A 20,318-nucleotide genomic window follows, 5' to 3' on the forward strand; every position below is an offset into this window, starting at 1 on the left:
ATTGTGTCTATCCTTCTTGCACTATCTGATGTATGAAGACGTTCCACTCTTTCATAATATATTTAGTAGTATTCAAGTCAAACGCTACGCAGTCGAAGTATCGGCTCAATGGACTATCATTTGTGAATATGTTTCAGTGACCGACTAGTTATGAGAACACATTGTTTAAGGCTAATCGGATCGGTCTTGCTGGTTCAAAATTCTGTCACCGGATTCCTCCTCCCCGTGTCCCCAACCGAACAACACGTTTGTTGGTCGACTATTAGTGCATGTACGCAAAACGAGTCGTTACAACAATGGCTACAATATTGGATTTCTTCAATACTGACGTATATCGATTCATCCTGTTCTCGTTCTTTCAGTGTCCACCAGTAATACTGAATCTCAAAATTCAAATATGTCTATTACTTTCAACAGTAAATGTGCTTTAATAAGTATGGTATAAAAGTATACTTAGTAATACTAAGGCAATACTTACAAACAAATAAAACGTTCTTATTTTATTCATGCAGCAACACCATATTATAGTAAATTACACTAATATATGTACATATACATAAAATAAACTTTACTACAATGCACAGTTTATAACTACACTTACATTATGAAATTATATAATTTAGTACTATAAGAATATTTCCCCACTATAGCAGTAAATTCATAACATGTCTCCAAATGTCCTCTGAATAAACTAGTCACAAGTTAAGGACCAGTGTGAATTTTTCTCTCTACATTAAAAAACAAATTGTAAAAAGAAAGAAAAAAAGGCAGGGCAGTGACAGATAATGAAAAGTAGGTTACAGATGTGGTCAAAACATTGCAAACTGCACACGCATCAGCCTTTTACTCACAGCTTGTTTGTTCCCAGGTACAATGAGTGTCACAAAAAGAATTTTTAAAAATCCAAAATTGTTCAACTTTTAAAAACTGTTTTTGCTGACTAAGCTGGGCACCTGCGTTAGAACTGTATGGTGCACGTTAAACTCCTTTTTTATGTCAACACTTTTCGTGTTTGAATCTGGTAGGGTAATTATACATTTCGTTGAAATCTGGCTTTGGATAACCAAGTCACCAAGACGTAAACTAAGAATCCTGGACCATGATCGAGCCCAGGCATAGTTGAAGGATGCGTTTCCATGCAAAAAGTGGCGAGACTTCTTTAAGTGAGCCATTCCGTCATCCAACGTCTGCATGAGCGTTTCCGTGTCACTGGCAGACCGACAGAGCAACCTTGCTCCGGACGTAGTGTTCATGTGGCCCTTAACTTGTGACAAGGATAAGAATAACCCAAAGATTTGGATGGAATTTCCCCCAAAAGCTTTGCCACACTGATGATAAGGTATGCCATACTTTATCACTCAGCTCTCCTTCTCCCCGTTCCACCCCAACCCTGATATTCAGATGTCACCAAATAGTACGATCCATGTGGAAATTATGACTGAATTGTAACTGGTAAAATCTTTATTTACTTAAAAAATACTGATGGGAAGAAATGAGGGATCATATAAACGGTAACACAAATAGTGATGGCAATCAAAATCCTCATCCATAGTGTCTGAACGTTAACCGTGTTACTGACACTCAATCCCACATTACTGACACTCAATCCCATATTAATGACACTCAATCCCACATTACTGACACTCAGTCCCACATTACCTTTCTACCGTATGCTATGCAGAGATATCTTAGCAGTGAAATAAATTTGGTCTACAGTACCAAGTTTTCACTTATTTCTTCCTTACCAGTATACTAGTATATTGCGTTCAACCATCATGAAGCACAAATAAATACTTTCCATTTTCGTAAAAGGCGAGAACTTTCTACATAATGGTATTGTACAAATGCATTTAAAAATCTGGCCTAAGACGTGAGGCGTTCTATCCAAAGGACCTTATTAATATTTTTTTTATGTTATAAAACTGGACCCTCGTGACATTTTTTCACCAATGTTGAAATTTCTTTCGAAAAATATCTTTTGGTAAATCAGGATTTCGTTTCAGGAAGTACACAAGCCATCCATAACCAGGCATGTTATCTCTCCACTTATTTGGTCTCGGGTTGGCGTCGATCATCTTCTTCACTTCCGCATACAGCTCCACCATCGACATGGGCTGGCCACTTTGCTTCCGGTCAGTCAACATTTTCACTATCGCTTTTTCCTCCTCCTGAGAGAGAACCGCTGCCCCGCGTCTGGTTCCCAACATTGGTACGCGTCTCTTCAAAGTAGACTCGGATACATTAAACTTCAAGCTGGCCGAGTGTATGGATAAATTTCCATCCACCACTGCCTCAATCGCAGCGTTCATGTTGATGCTGGTTCTATCTGGAGTGACTGCTGTGCGTGCTATGAGCATCTGCAAGTAAGAAATACACTAAAGGTAAACTACCTTACTAGTTACTCTTTGTTGCTGCATATATTTATTGATTTTGTTTTTTTAGTTTTACTGGGTTTTTACAGGTATCCTACAATTTGTGTACATTAATGTGAACAAAAGTTACTATGCCATTAAAAATGTTTTAAAACCCACCTTTATTCCATTTTTATTTCTTCCAGAAAGTAACCTGCTAAACACATCCAATATTTAAATGAAACAAATCAAACGAGTGCAACAGCTCAAGGAGCAATTTGCCACAGCCTCGACTCCTCTCAGTGGAACACCTGGGTTAATTCCTGTACCAATCAGTACTCAATGAATGGTATATTTAAGACCGTGGTATATGTTGTTACGTTTGTGGGATAGTGCATTCAATATATGCTTTCCTGTAAATAAGGTTTAAGCAGCAGGGTTGTATTGTTGTGTGGTGGGTTTTTTGTTGTTGGTTTTTTTTTTATTATTATTATTATTATTTTATTATTTTTTTTGTCGTGTTTTTTTTTTTTGGGGGGGGGGGGGTAATTTAACACCACCCCTGGGGAACATTGGCATATTAATTATCGTCTAATTGATACTAAACATTTGATCATTCTGACAGATAGTCGTATGCAACATTTTTCCCATCAGCAGTAAAGGATCTGTACATGCATTTTTTCAAAGACAGAACAGCACATACCATGGCCTTTGCTATCAGTCGTGGGACACTGGTTGGGTCACTGCAACTGTAGGAAATCCTTCTTTAACAGTTTCGACTGTCGCATATTACCACGCTGGATGTCTTTAAAAGCAAACGCTACTTTTTTTCTTTAAAGAATAAGTCAAATATTCAAAATATCTGACTGACAGATCCAGCTAATATTATAAAAATATAACAAGTCAAAATCATAAGTGATAAAACTTTATATACAAGAACTGTCCCATGGTATAAACAAAAATGGTTAAATCTGACGTACAGTGATGTATATGGGACAAACGATAATCACAAAAGGTGAAAAACGTTACAATGACACCATGTCTTTAATGAAAATTACAACACAATAATTAAAGTGTATGTTTCCAAACAGAAATGTAAGAAATAACGGCATCCTACTGTAGTCCTAAAGACAGTCACATTTTATTCCACTCACATCCACAAACTGTCTTAAAGAAAGTCAAAACAAAATGTAGACGTTTGAGAGGGGACTTCACTGAAAGAAAAACAGAGCCTTGGTGCCAAGGCGCTGATGATTGTCGGCGATGTCCTGATGACGTCATAGAGGTAACTAACTCACTGTCTGCTTCCAGGCTGGAAATAGTCGCTCGGTATTTGAGGATTTCTCTTGAGAAAATAAACCAGCCACGACCAGTCTGGAGCGCTCACTTTAAAGAGGGAGGCACGAGGGGAATAAGACTCTAGCATCTTTTTCGCGGCGCAACACACTTCACTCTTGGACAAAGGGTGACCACTCTCCAGTTGCTCTAACATGATCTTCACCAACTGGCTCTCCTGGTCTTCTGTCAGCAATGTTCTGTTTTGTCGACGGTGACGCGATATCGGGACTTTTCTCTTCAGGGTGGTCTCAGGGACACCATACATTCGGCTTGCTGCTGTTATGGAACACTTTTCCTCCACCACAGCTTGAATTGCGTGCTGCATATCGTCGTCGCTGTACGTGCGATATCTACTCACGATTCTTAACAATCGGTCACAACTCGAATGCTGCAAGTGGGTCAGCCTCTGAAACAAGGGTATATAGGGTAAATAGTCTTCCAATAGCGCCGATGTATGGCATTAAACTGAAATCCATCAATAACAATAATAACGACAGTTCTAGCTTAGTGTTGAAAGCTATTAATTAATTAACTGATGTACACAAATCAGGTGATTATTTTGCATATTATTAGAAACGGACTCTTGAATAATGAATAAGGGAATCTTTCATTTGTACCAAAATTCCAAACCAATATTTTAGGAAAGTAGTAGGTAATTCATACTCGACAGTGTTTAAGAAACGTTTTGAAGCACCTGAACTCGAGCTACAACTTGAATAATGCCGCACAAATCATGTTATGCATTTTTAATCCTAGCCATCTGAATTTAGGATACAAAATGTTTATACAGAATTAAAACACCCAAGAAATGCTAAAAACCTGGTATGATACACGCCAGTGTTGGCTATCAATGGAATATACATATAATCCGTGTCTGTTCCAAAACAATCTCGACCAAACAAAACTGTTAAGATTCATTGACTGAATCAAACATATTTTATTGCATATAATATACACAAAGAATGGGCACACATTACGTGTGTGAACATACATGTACGTACACATCCAAATGCACACGCAATGTGGGGATGGTGTCTTATGGATTTATAAACCAACAACGCAAACAACACATTACACTCAGTAATCCCCAAAGCACACTCGATCCAAGCAACATCAACATGAACGTATACATTACATTAACGAACGTCTTAACATCTAGAATGAAGAAACCAATGAAAACAACTAATTTTCTTTCAAATTTGTTAACTAGTATACTTTTACTATTTAAGTACTTTTTCTATTTCTTTCACTTTAAAATTTAGGCCACATTCAAATATTAATGACAAAATCGTATTCCGAGACCAAAATCGTATTTCTGCACCAGGGTGAGTCAAAAGAATGTTTTAGTCAAAAGTCGTCCTTGCTTCCATGATTCACTATCAGGTGCTCTCTTTAGGAGGACCGCCACTCACGCAGGAGATCCATAACAGGATGTTTTAACCATCCTGTAACATATGTAGGAGGACTGCCACTCCCAACACTAGCTTAGAAAACCCAAACTATCATACGAGAGAACGTACTGGAATATACATGTTATGTGATGACAGGTACTCATGAATCACTGTAAAAGCAGTGATGATAGCAGGTGTTCGCGAAAGATGAGCATATCCTGCCACACCGGTGGCACCCGTCATGAGCACAATCTACAGACACCAAGTCCATAGTTGAAAGGTACACAATTTCAAGGTCAAAATAGGGTATGGTATCAGACGTCATTATAGTCAGTCATGCGTCATATCGTGAAATGGACTCAGAGTGTCTACTATAAACAGTTTTTAACGCTTTCAGAGATGCTATAGCCCTTGGTAACATCCACACTTCAAAGCGAGACACCATTATAAAATTCCAATGTAAGATACAAGAGATACGTTATTTAATTTAATAAGTATATTTATGAACTTGTCTTCTGCATTTTACTAGCATACGTGCTTGACAAACATCTTTTTTCTTTCATAATGTATATGTCTACTGGAGTTAAAATATTATTATATTTTCTAAACGTTAGGGTTGATAGCATGGCGACGACGGTTTTTAAGCTTATACATATATACAAAACGTGTTTCTAACTGCACATTTGACAACAATCACAAACACATTTGTAAATTAAAGTGAAAATGTATGGTTACTACAAAAAAAAACACACACGCACAAATACATCACAAAATAATATTAGCGTGGTTTAATAAATTATTTTTTTAACATCTGTTTTTATTTTATGTTATTTGTTTGTTTGCTAGTTTGGGTGGGTGTGGAGGTGTTTTTTTGTTTTGGTTTTTTTCTCTTTTTTTTTGGGGGGGGGGCGCTTATGGGAGGGGGGTTTGGTAAAACATTTCATCCTGTCGTTGTGTCACAAGAAGTATATTAAGTAGATGCATTTTCACATATTATAATCGTTTTCATAAAACGTGCTTTGGCGTTTGAAATAATCTCTTGGGATGGCTGGATGACGTTTCAGAAAATAAACCAGCCAGAACCAGTTAGGAGTTCGTCTTTTCACTTGATCAGATCCGGGCTGGATACCCAGCATTCGCATCGCTTCGTGGCAAACTTCCGTCTTTGTCATGGCCGACCCATCCCTCTGTCTATCTAGCATCAGTTTTTCTAACTGATTTTCTTGCTCTTCGGTCAACAGTGCCGTTCTTCGAGAGGGCTTACTGCTCAATGGAACCTTTCTCTTCAACGTGGATTCGGGAACGTTAAACACCCGGCTAGCCATTGCAATGCTCATTTTATTCTGTACGACAGAATCGATGGCGTTCGCTAGTGTTTCTCTGGAATACCTTCTATAGCGTTGGAAGTCAAGCAGTTGTATGTGGGCCTGCAAGGAAGGATTAGGATTATTTTAAGAAATGAATTCTGTATTATTTCGTTCCCTGCAGCTACGATTGACGGATAACTCTATAAACTTCATATGCAGTTAAGATGTAAACTATATTTTGTGACGAAGAATTACATGTACTGTTGTATCATGAACGTAATATTATACATATCTGAAACCATACCATGCAAGTATTTGAAATGGACAGGACTTTTAAAAACAACAAATCTAAAACTACAGCAATGTGTATAACTGAAATGTGTATGCGGACGTAAATCTAGATATAAACTCATGACAATTACAGTATGCCTGTGCATATGCATACTGTGCTGATGATTTTACATTTAAACCGCAGCCATTACATTACGCATATGCACCCCTATTCACAGATAATGGTAACAGAGACTATCAGTATTACACATATATAATAATGTAACCTTATCTGTCAAATGTATGTATCTGAAACCGTTGCTATCACACTACGCATATGGACAATTCAAAGTTAATCGGAATGATCCACAAAGGTCTTGTAGAATATGTGACATCTATAAATACTAGGAGTTATTGAATTTGCCAGGTTGCATACTATATGTAAACAAACCAGCCTCTTCATTAATGTAAACTTCTAATCTTCTGTAGAGTTTGGATATTCAATTCAAAGTAATGTTCTCAAAAGAATAGGGGTGCAACGATACGGTCAAAACCGTATTGCGATATATTGCGATATAAGAAACTGTATTGCAATATGTATTGCAATATAATTGATATTATTTATGGGTTGGGTTTTTTTTTAATGAAAATAGAAGGCATAACTTTTTAATGATCTTTATTAGTTTCAGCTGTCAGGCTAAATGTTTTAGGCCATATTTTTATTTTTTAACACAATACTAGTCTACTAGAACACTGGCGTGACGGTGTCAAATTATTGATGATGATGATGATGATGATGATGATGATGATAACTAATTTAACGTGTCCATATACCACTAGGGTTTCGAACACGCCCATCCCGAGTCCGACCTCCGATAAGATCGGTGGCCTGACTCGGGATGGAGGGGGGGGGGGGGGGGGGGGGGATGAAAATGGGCAGAATTTTGAAAATAGCAATTAGTAAAAAAGTTAATAGAATAAAAAAAGAAAAAAAAAAAAGGTTACAATCCAAAAATAAAAAAGAATTGACTGCTCGGCCGAATATTTATATAATTTGGAGCATCTTAGAAGGAAAGTCCAAAATTAAATAAGAGAAAGAAGAGAGGATTGGACTATTTAATAATATTTAAAAAAAAAAAAACTAATTTCGACATAAAATTTTGAACGTAGATCTAAAAGTTTAAAGTCCGATCGATATGTCCACGCGAGTGGCCTCGTTAAGGCCGTTTGGGTGCACAGCTTAAAGGGACGAGATAGGTTGCATCCCGTCAAGAAAACCCCTAGATTGACAGTCGATAGACGTTGAAGGTGTACTGCTGTGCTGAAATACAGATCTTGAGAAGCCGGATCTGTCTGAACGAGAGAAAGTATCAGACTAGGGTATAGTCCAGTCGTCATGGGTTGGTATAGTGGTGCGGACGGGCCCGACTCCGGAGGATACGAGATGGTATCACTATAAAGCAAGGTAAAGTCTAGAAAAAGAGTAGTAGGGGCCGACCCCGCTTCCTATTTCTTCTTAGAGTGGGGCGGTCAATCTTCCAGTACTGCTAGGACAGGCTCGGACATGTAGAGACTAAACGCGAACAACCGTGGCGTTCTGCAGAATGGCCGTCATACGAGTCACGAAAAAAACCTGTCGACAGTCAGACGGAGAAATGACGTGGAAGCAAGGAATCTCGCTAAAAAAAGAATCCAACCTGGTGGTGCAGGCTGTCGAAATGAGAAGCGTTCCAGCGTTCAATCAGTTCCAATGGCCGCATACATTCCAGTAGAAAACTTCATTTCGCTGACAAAAACAACGAAATGAGGGACCCCCCAAGTCGAGCACACGAAAGCACGTGCAGTGTGCACAAGCGAAACAAACACGTCTTACCGCGTGGAGCTCCAGACTGTGAATGGTCAAACTATTCATAAATTGTCACATTCGGAAATCCTTACTATCGGGCTTTTCCGTTGCTGCTCGCTTAACACGGAAATGTACGTATTGAGTCACAATGTTTCGCCAGATCGACCGAACCAGAGCCGAGGTTATTAGCCGAGGTATTTTGAACGATCGGCCGAAGTATTCCGAGTTCAGTGAAAAACAGCGAAGTGTGATTCTCATTTGTTAGATGATAGCTGTAGCTGTAGCCGTAGCCGTAGCCGTATTCCAACGTAAATGAACAACGAATAATAATGTGTAAGTAACAAAACATTTATTTGTAATTATCGTTAACTGGTTATTTTCACTGGACTTTTGACACGTTTTGTTTAGAAGTTAGAACCAAGTATAACCGACCTATCACTTCGTATGCCAACAAGTAAGCCGACTACGCTTGACGTGATTGTTACATTTCCTGTCATCACCAATTAATAAAATGATGTGGTTTTTGTTTGTTTGTTTGCCTATTTCAAATCAAATAAGTTACAAGGAAAAAAAATCGCGGTACGCAAAACTGTACCGCGGTTCGTATCAAGCTGATCAATTATCGCGGTATACCGGTATACCGGTTTATCGTTGCAGCACTACAAAAGAACCCGATTTTACAAGATTAAATATAGATCTAATTTCTGAACTTGGTAGATTTTTAAAATGTGTACGAGTTATGCAGAACAGGATTTAAAACACCAAAACAAATGTTATTAGATTACGAGGGTACCGGTATGATTCAGGTGTTGTTACATGTTAGCATATAATCTTCAGTCTTGTTTTGCTTCATTAGAAGTGCATTTTGTGGTACTAACACATTATTGCAATAACAGTAACTTTTACTTGTATTATTCCAAAGGACATAATTGCTGAAGTCTGAAGCACCGGGCCCTTGCATAGAAAGCAGACATATTGTCATTAACCGATTAGATTTCCCCCTCGTCCCAACCAGTGCCCCATGGCTGGTATATCAAACACGTGTGTGTTGTCCTGTCTGAGAAAGTGCATATAAAATATCATTTTTACTGAAGGGAAAATCTAGCAGTTTCCTCTGAAGACTAAATTTCACTATTACCAAATGTTTCACATGCAATAGCCGATACTTAATAAACCACTGTGCTCTGGAGGTGTTGTTATAACAAAACAAACTTTAACCGTAACACGAATTTCATTTTATGACTGTTACAAGAAGTGTACGACTTTTCTAAACTCAAGTCAGTTAAAAGTTTTTAAATAATGCTTGCATTTACATCGATGCATTTTATTAACAAAACATAAAAATTCATTTGTTACTCCGTAATGGTGGCCCATACGTCTTAAAAATTAAATAATCACAATCACATACTAAAACATAATCACATCTCGGTCGGTCGAAGGATTAAACCTACCTGGCATACCCAGTTGGCATTCCCTACCCTCATCCCAACCTGTGCCCTACGACTGGTATATGAAAAACAACTTGCAAGTTTCCCCTGAAGACTTCTTTCAGAATCACCAATCTTCTGACATCCAATAGCCAATGATGAATTAATCGACGTGTTCTAGTATTGCCGGTAAACAAAACACACTTTAACTGTGTTAATCCCTCTGTAAACAGCGACGTCAATTGTTTGCAAAAGATAAACGTGTCATACTCCACTTGTGCAACCAATATGCGGTGTATTGAAATTGATACAACGAACTGAATTATACAACAGAAACACTTTATTCCAAAAGAATACAAAATAAATAAACAAAAGGTGTTGAAAGCACGTATTAACACACAATAAAGCAGAAACCTGCTTTATGCAAGGCAACACTGGTGGATCCTGGATAGTATCACACAAGATGAATTTAAATAAATAAAATCTAAACATCTGAAATTATTACTTTACAAGGTATCCAATATGTAAAAACGAACCTTGGAATATTGTTTTTAACGAAGTGTTTATGTTATTGTTAGAACTGTTTTTGAACTTCTTAAACGTAACATCGGTAACCTGGGCTTCAATGTGTGGCCATGGACAATGTGCCACTTGCTTTCTGTAGTGTTCACTTCATTTTAACCACAGCAGAGCATGGTCCACGTCCTCAATAGTGATGTTATGCATTCCCAAAACTGTAAATACACATCACACACTAGGGCCCACATTATTACGTTTGGGTCAGCATAAGAAAATGATAAAACGGTCTCAACCCTACGATGATAAACCTAACAGGCAAAGCAATATACTTAACAACGTCAGAAATGTCATAATACCCAGACGTTTTAAAAGCAATTGGCAACCATCTACAAAACAACTATTATGCATTAAAAAGACACGTAAACTCCACCTCACCCATCTGGCAAAGGTCACTTTTTGTATTCTAAAAATACACACTCCTATAAACAAAAACCTCCGATAATAGCAGGTGTATACAAAGTCGGAACAGGTTGGGGGGAGGTATGTGCCTCCCCCCCCCCTCCCTTCAGGATCAACCATTATTTTTTTTTATTATTATTATTATTATTATTATTATATATTAATATATTAAATATAAAACAGAAAAACAAAACAGAACTAAGTCATCAAATCATTGCTATTTTGTTGTCCAAATATTACAAAATCTCATCTGAGCCAATCTAAAGGTAATATATTATTTTATAGAGAATCATGACCATACACACCCACTTAAAGGTAAATGTAATTCAGGAAACAAAATGTTTCAAGTGTTTAGACACCATGACCATGTAACTTCAATTATTAACACAAGACTATATCACAAATCCAGGAGCGAAACGTAGGCCAGTACTAAAGCACTCGACTGATGCACGGTCAATCTAGGATCGATCTCTGTTGGTGTGCCCATATAGCTATTTGTCGCTCTAGCCAGTACACCACGACTGTTCTATCAAAGGACGTGGTATGTGCTATCCTGACTGCAGGATGGTGCATATACAAGATCCCTTGCTTCTAATGGAAAAATGTAACAGGTTTTCTCTCTAAGACTATATATCAAAATTACCAAATGTTTGACACCCAATAGCCGATGATTATTAAATCAATTAGCTCTAGTGGTGTTGTTAAACAAAACAAACTTTATATCATAAATACAAAGTACTACATTATACAACATGCAGAGTTAAAATAAAATTGCAAGGGATTGTTTTTATAATACTACATTATAATAATAATATCTGTGAATAATAATATCGATGAATAAATTATCAGAGTAAATTGAGACTAAACGCAACCAACGTCTGAAAACATTCTTTACATTTGAACTTCAAAGTTGGCTTCAGTGATTAAACATGGCACCTGTAATAACTGTTCACCACCACCCTTAAACCATTCCGTGTGGAATGTGATGGATCGTGGGATAAAAGGACTGCCACACACCAACAACCATGATGATGTTAAAGATCGGTACCTTTGCATATTATCGCAACTTCTACCACTTCCTCGATGTCACTGAATGCACTAATTATTATTCAATTGGCAGCTCCCTTCAGCGTAAAAGACAGTCATGGCAGGCAGACTACCTCAGTTGGATTGTCCACAATATTAAATTTTAAACATTGCATTATCCGGCTGTCGCATAAACCTTTCAGTGCATCTGCCTGCTCATTTGATGGCTATAGTTGTTTTTAAGAAAAAAGTACCAACAATGGTGTTTCAGGGGTTTTTTTTGAAATCCGTTTCTGAAGTCTCGTATTTGAAAATCTTATCTCTGCAGAGGGAAGTCAAAAGCTCAGTACATAAAACATGAAAAGACACGCTGCGTATAAGTGGTACCAATATGCTAAACATGGATAAACCTTCAAGACTAATGTCTTGTATCACAGTTAAAAACAAAATCTTAGAAGCACTATATTAAAAAGCATCCCACGACTTTTAAAAAGGGTATCTAAAAAACAAAAAACAAAAACAAAAACAAAACGAGTTTAAGTTACTCTCACAGACTCATTGCTGTAAAATTGTTCCAATCACGCTTGTGTGCCTAATTACCAGTAGAATTCAGCACTGGACATCAGTTTACTGAGTAACAGGATTTACTGGCGAGAAGTCTGTAAACTTTTGTTTCAAGTACTCCTCAGGCAGTTCTGGGTGTTTCTTTAAGAAGTATATAAGAAGTCTGTAAACTTAAATTTCAAATACTCCTTAGGTAATTTTGGGTGTCTCGTTGAGAAGTATATGAGAAGTCTGTAAACTTAAATTTCAAATACTCCTTAGGTAATTTTGGGTGTCTCGTTGAGAAGTATATGAGAAGTTTGTAAACTTAAATTTCAAATACTCCTTAGGCAATTCTGGGTGTCTCTTTAAGAAGTATATAAGAAGTCTGTAAACTTTTGTTTCAAATACTCCTTAGGAAGTTCTGGGTGCCTCTTTAAGAAGTATATAAGCCATCCATAACTAGGCAGGTTGTTCTGGAAGTGTGTGACTTTCTGTTTTTCATCCAGAATCTTCTTCACCTCTCTGAAGAGGTCCTGTCGTGACAGGTGTTGTCCACTGTCTGCTCTCTCCTTTATCATCTTAACCAGCATGTCCTCCTCCTCATTTGTCAGAATAGTCATCCGGTTGCGTTTACCAATAAGTGGCAGTCTACGCTTCAGGGTTGTCTCCGGAACACCAAATGCCTGGCTTGCTTTCATGATCGTCCACTTCTGGTCAAGAACAGCTTTGATTGCACTGCTCATGTCCTCCTCAGTGTACTGTCTGACAGAGCGTCTTGGGGGATAGTTCCAGACGTAGTCATGTTCCTGAAAGATAGGCAGCTGTGTCAGTCTTTGTCAAATACGAAATAAAAGTAGGAATGAATGAATGAATGTTTAATGACACACCAGCACAAAAGAAAATAAAAGTAGGAGGAACTAAACTCTTAATATGAAGCTGGGCAGAAATTGCCATGTTTTACACTAGCAAAAAAAAAAAAAAAAAAAAAAAAAAAAAAAAAAAAACCTTGCACATTCTGATCCCATGTACATTTGCACCAAGTTATTCAACAACAACTAAAGACAAGTGTAAAGACGTTTATTTCATTCTATCAATCCAAAATGCATTAAAGTGCAAACCACCAGTAAGAATCAACTAATAGGTTCTAAAACACATGGACAGTCGAGTCATTTTCCATGGCAGACATTTTTCTGGACTGGCATGATTAGTATTAGGGTATTGTACATTACATTTCCATTAACAGACAAAAACACTGACAAGCTGATATCAGACAAGAAGCAGTACAAAACGAGTATTTTCGGGGCTTATAATAAGCTTATTGTCACTCATAAACATTAAAAAATAAAAGCAAGGTGTATACAATTCCTGGAAATGAATATTTACTACAGCAGAACATTCAGAATCTTCACGTAACACAGACAGTACTACCTCTGCCAACCAATGGCAAACATTACTGTATTAATGTAGAACTAAAACAAGGTTGTTTATGTCAGGGATCATTATTTCAAGATTACTTAAACATTTGAAGCAAACTTTATTAATTTAATTCTTTCTAGTAGAATACATCAAAGTTCGAACAGTTGATGGAACTGTACAGATACCATAACAGTCACCATGACTTGTCTAAGAAATTGTTTTATTTTTATTGTCAATTCAACATGTAACTCACAATATCATGTACTCTGTGAGTTCACAGAAACTAAGAACGAATTAATGCATGCATGTACACACATTCACAACATACCCACTATGAAAACAGGGATATATAAGTAGCCAAACAATTCATTTCAACATTTCACAATATTTGTAAGATCACTTGTCAAACTTTAGACAATCCTTAATTGTTGGATTACGTTTCAAGAAAAAGATAAGCCAGCCATAGCCTGGCATATTGTCCTTGAAGTGGTTAGGCCTTGGTTTTGAATCAATAATCTTCTTGACCTCTCGGAAAAGTTCATGCCGTGACATGGGGTTATTCTCCTGAGCACGTCTGGCCATCATACCAGCAAGATCGTCCTCTTCCTCTTTAGAAAGAACCTTTCCTCCCTTTGACGTCCCTAACATTATTGGGACCTTTCGTCTCAGGGTTGATTTTGGAACCTGGAACACTGTACTGGCCTTGAAAATAGTCCATCGTTTTTCCACCACTGCTCTTACAGCATTTTCCATCATCTTCTCAGAGTACTGCTTCATAAAAGGGAACAGCCGGCCAGGAGATGTATATTGTAAGTGTTCCGTCTGAAACAGATGTATTGACATCAGTTGCCGTTTGTACACTTACATTATATATCACACAATGCAATGTTACATTCTTTTTCACATTTTATATGCCATACACTCAAAAGCCATTGCACAAATACAGCAATTTGTCTTTTATATGTATATGTGTGTTCTTGTATTTAACATTTATGAAAATGAAAGGTTTTCTTGAAAATTGTGTGAATTAATATTTTCTGCAGAAGTGAGCACTAAATATTAGGCAATATATATTTTTGCATATAGTTCCAATTTTATTGGGAGAAAGGGGGAAAAGGGCAACATAAAACACTTGGACACACTTGTAATGAAGCGTAGTATTCATCCACTGAGTTTCCCTAGAGATAATTTTCAAACATGCTGATTTAAAAAGAACAAGAAAAAAAAAGAAGTTATGTCATGAACAAGATTTCCATAAAATATTGCACTTTAATACTCCAAATGAACATAAATATGACCATGCATGTAACTGTACAATTCAATAGGTGAACATTAATGATGCTAAAGTCTGGAAGTAAACAAATATTAACTGAAATATCACAACAAACTGTTATCTTCTTCCCATGTTTTTTTTTCTGTTTATAGATCACACATTTCAGTGTGATTGCTAAATCAATTCGTAAAATATATACCTGTAAACAGACCTTTAGATGGCACTAATAGTATTGACATTTCCAACTGCAAACAGCAGCACATGTTGATTAAGAGAGAGCAGACTTTGTCAGTATCTCCAGCTAATACCTTAGGCATAATCTGTCAAGCCCTTTAGATCGTGCTGACACCAACAAAACTTTTATAAATTTGGAACTATGGCATTTTAATTGGCATGTTCTAAAGTTTTGAAATATATGCTGAATCACAACATGAAGTATTATCAGGAATGCACAACAGTTAATGATCTGGAGTGTTTCCAGAGCTAACAATAATTCAAATATGATGAAGATTCATTACAGTATTTTGTTCACGGCTATTACATGCCATCTTTTGAATAAATATATCTAACTAGATTTGTAATCAAGTCTTTATTACACTTCACAAAGAATTCTACCAACAGACAAATCATAGGCATAAGATATCCCATTTGGGGGGAGGGGGAGAGAGAGGCTGATTTTTGCCCAAATTAAACAAAACATTTATTCACATTGGCATTACTGCCAAACACCTATATATCCTATATAGGGTTGCAAACCAATCGTCACAATTGTTTGCATCTATTACAATACTGTGGGTAGAATAATGAAAATACAGTGAAAAGTGTTCAGGCCTTCTAATTTCCCCAAATTTTTCTACTGTTTTTGCAATAATTTTTGGATTTTCTCCTGGTCTCGTACGCTTATGACACAAATTCAAGATCTGGCAAAAGCATTACACTGCTAACAGACATAGACATAGACATAGACATAGACATAGACATAGACATAGACATAGAGACAGAGACAGAGACAGAGACAGAGACAGAGAGAGAGGGAGGAACATTAAATACAGGTGGTAAACATGAAATTTTCTTTTCGTTAATGTACACAGCATTTTATTTTGTAAATACTATCACTGGTAAATTATTTTAAAGACGTAAATGATACAGTGGTAGTCTAACCATTGAGCCTCTATAGTGATTTAAATGATCAACTTGGGACTCAGGATAGGCATGTTGATTTGTTTAAGAATAATATAAAACAGTATATATATATATATATATATATATATATACTAGCAACCTTTAAGAGTAACCTAATGTACATGTACCTCAACTTTACTTGCATGTTATCTTAGACGAGTCAATGATGTTTTTTTGTTGTTGTTGTTGTTGTTGTTTTTGTTGGTTGTTTTTGTTTGTTTGTTTGTTTGTTTGTTTGTTTGTTTTTTTGTGTTTTGTTTTGTTTTGTTTTTGTTGTTGTTGTTTTATTGGGGGGGGGGGGGGGGGGGGGGGGGGGGGGGATTCTCTTCAAATCGACAATATTAACGTTTTAGACCATATTAGACATGTATTAATACTGTTGGGTTATTCTGCATTCAGAACATGGAACTAGTACTAGCAAAGATGGACTAAGTTGTCAATCCAATTGGTTTCAATGAATAAACTTAAGATTTGACATGTCAGTCATGACCAGGAACAGCCTGTACATGTGCATACTAAGGCAATATGAACTGGCAACTTCAAAGTAAAGTAAACATATACAATAGGGTACATCCTTCAACAATTCCAAAGCCAATGAATTCATAGAAGTGTTATGTCTGGGTGCCGTCTCAAAAAGTTCCTTAGCCAATGAAATCCTGGCATTTTTTTTAAAACCTTTTCTCTGGGATTCTTCTCTATGATGTCTTTGACCTCTGCCAATGCCTCTGTTCTAGTCATAGGATTCCCAGCCTCGTTTCTGGTCAACATCAGATCAGCAAGAGCATTGTCTTCAGCCTCTGTTAAAATATTATTTGTTCGTCTTGGCCGTATTAGTGGTAGCTTGGCTGACAGGGCATGGCAGGGAATGTTAAATGTTTCTGCTGCTTGAACAATTGTCATCCTCTTGGACAAAACTTCATTTATAGCCTCTGTGAAGTCAGAGTCCCTGTTGCTTAATCGTGTTCGAGGAATGATGGAAAATGGCCTTGCAGCATCCTGTAAAAGAGGACACCTTTAATTACTTGAAGAAGCTATATTCCAGCAAAACTGTTTTACGAGGGTTCTTTATTAAGCAGTTATATTGAAAATGCAGATAGATGAAAATCAGATATGTAAACTGTGTATCACACTACAGAAGACAGACAGCATATTCTTATGATTTTAACATCTTGGTACAATATTACAAAGGTGAGACAAAAAGGCAATGCCCATGTGAATGCATTCACACATATACACACAGATCGAGGTAAAGCAAACTCAGGTTAAGATACATGTACCAGTACAAGAGAGGTACAAACAATATATTCCAGGTTAAGATACATGTACCAGTACAAGAGAGGTACAAACAATATATTCCCAACATTGTAAAGTTCTCTGCTCACCTAAATGAACATTTAGTCAAAAAAAGTGATGACTGTCCTCCATTTCACTTGTGACCAGCAATTGTAAATCTTGAGATCAACATGGAAACCATTAAGTCAATATTCTTTATAAGAAACACATACATGTACACCACTTTGAACTGCAGCCGCAATAATAATTCAATGCATGCAATAATATACTACTCTTTAATAGTATACATGTATATGACACCCAATTTATCTAGGACATGTATAGAACTCAACCCATGCAATTAAGAAAAATGTACACGGCAATAAACATTTTGTTGAAAAAAATTCAAATAAAATATTATAGTCTAAAGCAAATAAAAAGTGCTGCAGAGATTTAAGAACCCCATGGCAATCTTCACGTCATTGCTGATTGTAGGGGTTGAGTACTTTTTTTAATATGTGCCTATCTAGTCTGATGTTCATTAATGCTCTTTACATGATTAACCTTCATTTCTGATCCCAAACACCTCAGAATTAAACCCGATATTGTGCTTCACCTGCCAGTGAATTGCAAAGTCAGTAGTGCTAAGGCTGGGATTTCATTGTGTGAAGTAGGAAGCAATCTTTGCTTTTAAAATGTTATGTTGAAACCAAATGCTAAAAAATGAGAAGCAGTTCTAGAAATTAGTCTCAAAATTCCTAAATAGACCTGCATGTCAAATATAAGATTAAAAGGAAAAGCTGCTTGTAAAACTATAGTCAGACAGCATACTGTGCATTTTTTTAGCTGCAATTGCTGCCTGTCTCCTGTCAATTTCTAGCCTTGGTTGAACAGTCTCCCATCTATACACTTTTTGAAGCAAATACCATGATCTCTCATATACCACAGAGACATGAAGGATTGTTCCATTGATGAGGAGCAAACCACAGAGCTGTTGCATTTGAAGCTGACATTATACCACTGAACTAAATTCTACCTTCATGATGACTTAACATCATCAATAAGCAACTCAACAAAGAAAACATTAACAAACAAACTGCAGATACACTGTTTTAATTGGTGTTTTTAAATGAAATATGCACACTTACTATAAACATAAAAATAAAAACAGTAAAAATAGAACAACACCATGATTCTTCAGAATACTGTCAATGTTTTTTTTCAACTACTTAGCAAAATAATTATTAGATAAGAATAAACCATTAACTCTGGGGTGTCGTTTACAAAAGTTTGTAAGCCAGAAATAATCAGGCCCTTTTGGCCTGCCTTGCTGAGACACATTCTGACCCATCACAGGACAACTTAATCCATCAGGTGATTTGGAATGACATATCTTTTCCACTTTCTTCAAAACTTCAATCTTTGTCAGAGGGCATCCTCGTTCATAACTATGGACAATGAAGTCAGCTAACCCCTCTTCCTCTTCCTGGGTGAGAAAAGATGTTTTTGCTTGTTGTTTGGAGGGTCGTGGCAGTTTGTCGTATATGGTTGCACGTGGAATATGGTAGAATTCTGAAGCAGCTCTGGCACTCATCCGTTTCTCCATGACAGCTTGAATGGCTTCCGCCAAGCTTTCAGAACTATATGAGCATTTCATATTTGTTCTCATCATTAAAATTGGATTCATTGGCACACACTGTAAAAATAAAGTACATACAATAAAGTCTTGCTAGTGCACAATCAAACTGTTGCTAAATGATGATATATTTTCAATAATTTGGGTATTAAAAGAAATAAGAGATTCCTGAAGAATAAAATACTTGAAAGACACTTACCTAAATACCATCCTGTATAAAGTACAGTGTACTTTACTTCTGAGTCTCGTACAACATGGAGCAATCTAATATCTGTGTAAGTTTTTACTAAAAATGGTTGTGCTTCCAAAATCTGCTTCCACTAATTAGTGGTAAGACTGCAGTGGCTGAAATTAACAGGTGTAAGTCAGTACGCACATATTATTACTATCAGGAAGATATTAGGTATATTAAAATTAGAAAAAAACCTGTAACCATACAGCCATATATCCAATATGTAAATTAATAAACTATTATAATAGTGTGGACCATGCAATTATGAAAAACAAGGTAATTTTATACCCAGACTGTATCCCAGTATTATAGTATTCTGAAAGTTAAAAACTCAAACGGAAAATCTTATTATAGCCACATTTGTATTTCATCACGTAGTGTCAATCACTAATTTTGTTTGTCATTAAAAATGTACAAATCCACAGAAATATCACAACTGATTGATCTGGGGTTTTTTTTTGCATGGGATTGTTTTGTGTGTGTGTGTGTGTGTGTGTGTGTGTGTGTGTGTGTTTGTTTGTTTCTGGTGGGGGAGGGGAGATCAGAGGGTTTTTTGGGGTTTTTTTTATTTTATGACAATTACTGATATCTACTCTTCTTTTTTTCTCTTGCTATATGCAGACCACATACAGTGTATGTTGCATACTGAGCCATGATATGTAATAAACTGAGCAATGTACACAATAAAAACATCTTTATACATGTGTGATTATTCTATACCCTTTATCAGCAATAAGGGAGGGATGTAGCCCAGTAGTAAACCACTTGCTTAATGCATGGTCAGTCTAGGATCAATCCCTGTCTGTGGACCCATTGGGCTATTTCTC

General features: G+C 36.7%; 1 protein-coding gene across 11 annotated transcripts in view; it reads right to left on the bottom strand.

Moving 5' to 3' along the window:
* Window positions 1–20,318, bottom strand: part of LOC121383439 — a 77,651-nt gene that overhangs the window by 24,941 nt on the left and 32,392 nt on the right. Inside the window, exon 4 of one of the 11 annotated variants that reach the window (XM_041513473.1) lies at window positions 397–2,357. The exons of 4 other annotated variants lie outside the window; for them this stretch is intronic. In XM_041513473.1, the coding sequence (XP_041369407.1) occupies window positions 1,944–2,357 (414 nt within the window). In that variant the 3' untranslated portion in view covers window positions 397–1,943. 6 more of the 11 variants (XM_041513465.1, XM_041513466.1, XM_041513467.1 and 3 more) reach the window with 6 other exon arrangements.

This window comes from Gigantopelta aegis, chromosome 10 (genome assembly GCF_016097555.1).
Source record: "Gigantopelta aegis isolate Gae_Host chromosome 10, Gae_host_genome, whole genome shotgun sequence".
NCBI lineage: Eukaryota > Metazoa > Mollusca > Gastropoda > Neomphalida > Peltospiridae > Gigantopelta > Gigantopelta aegis.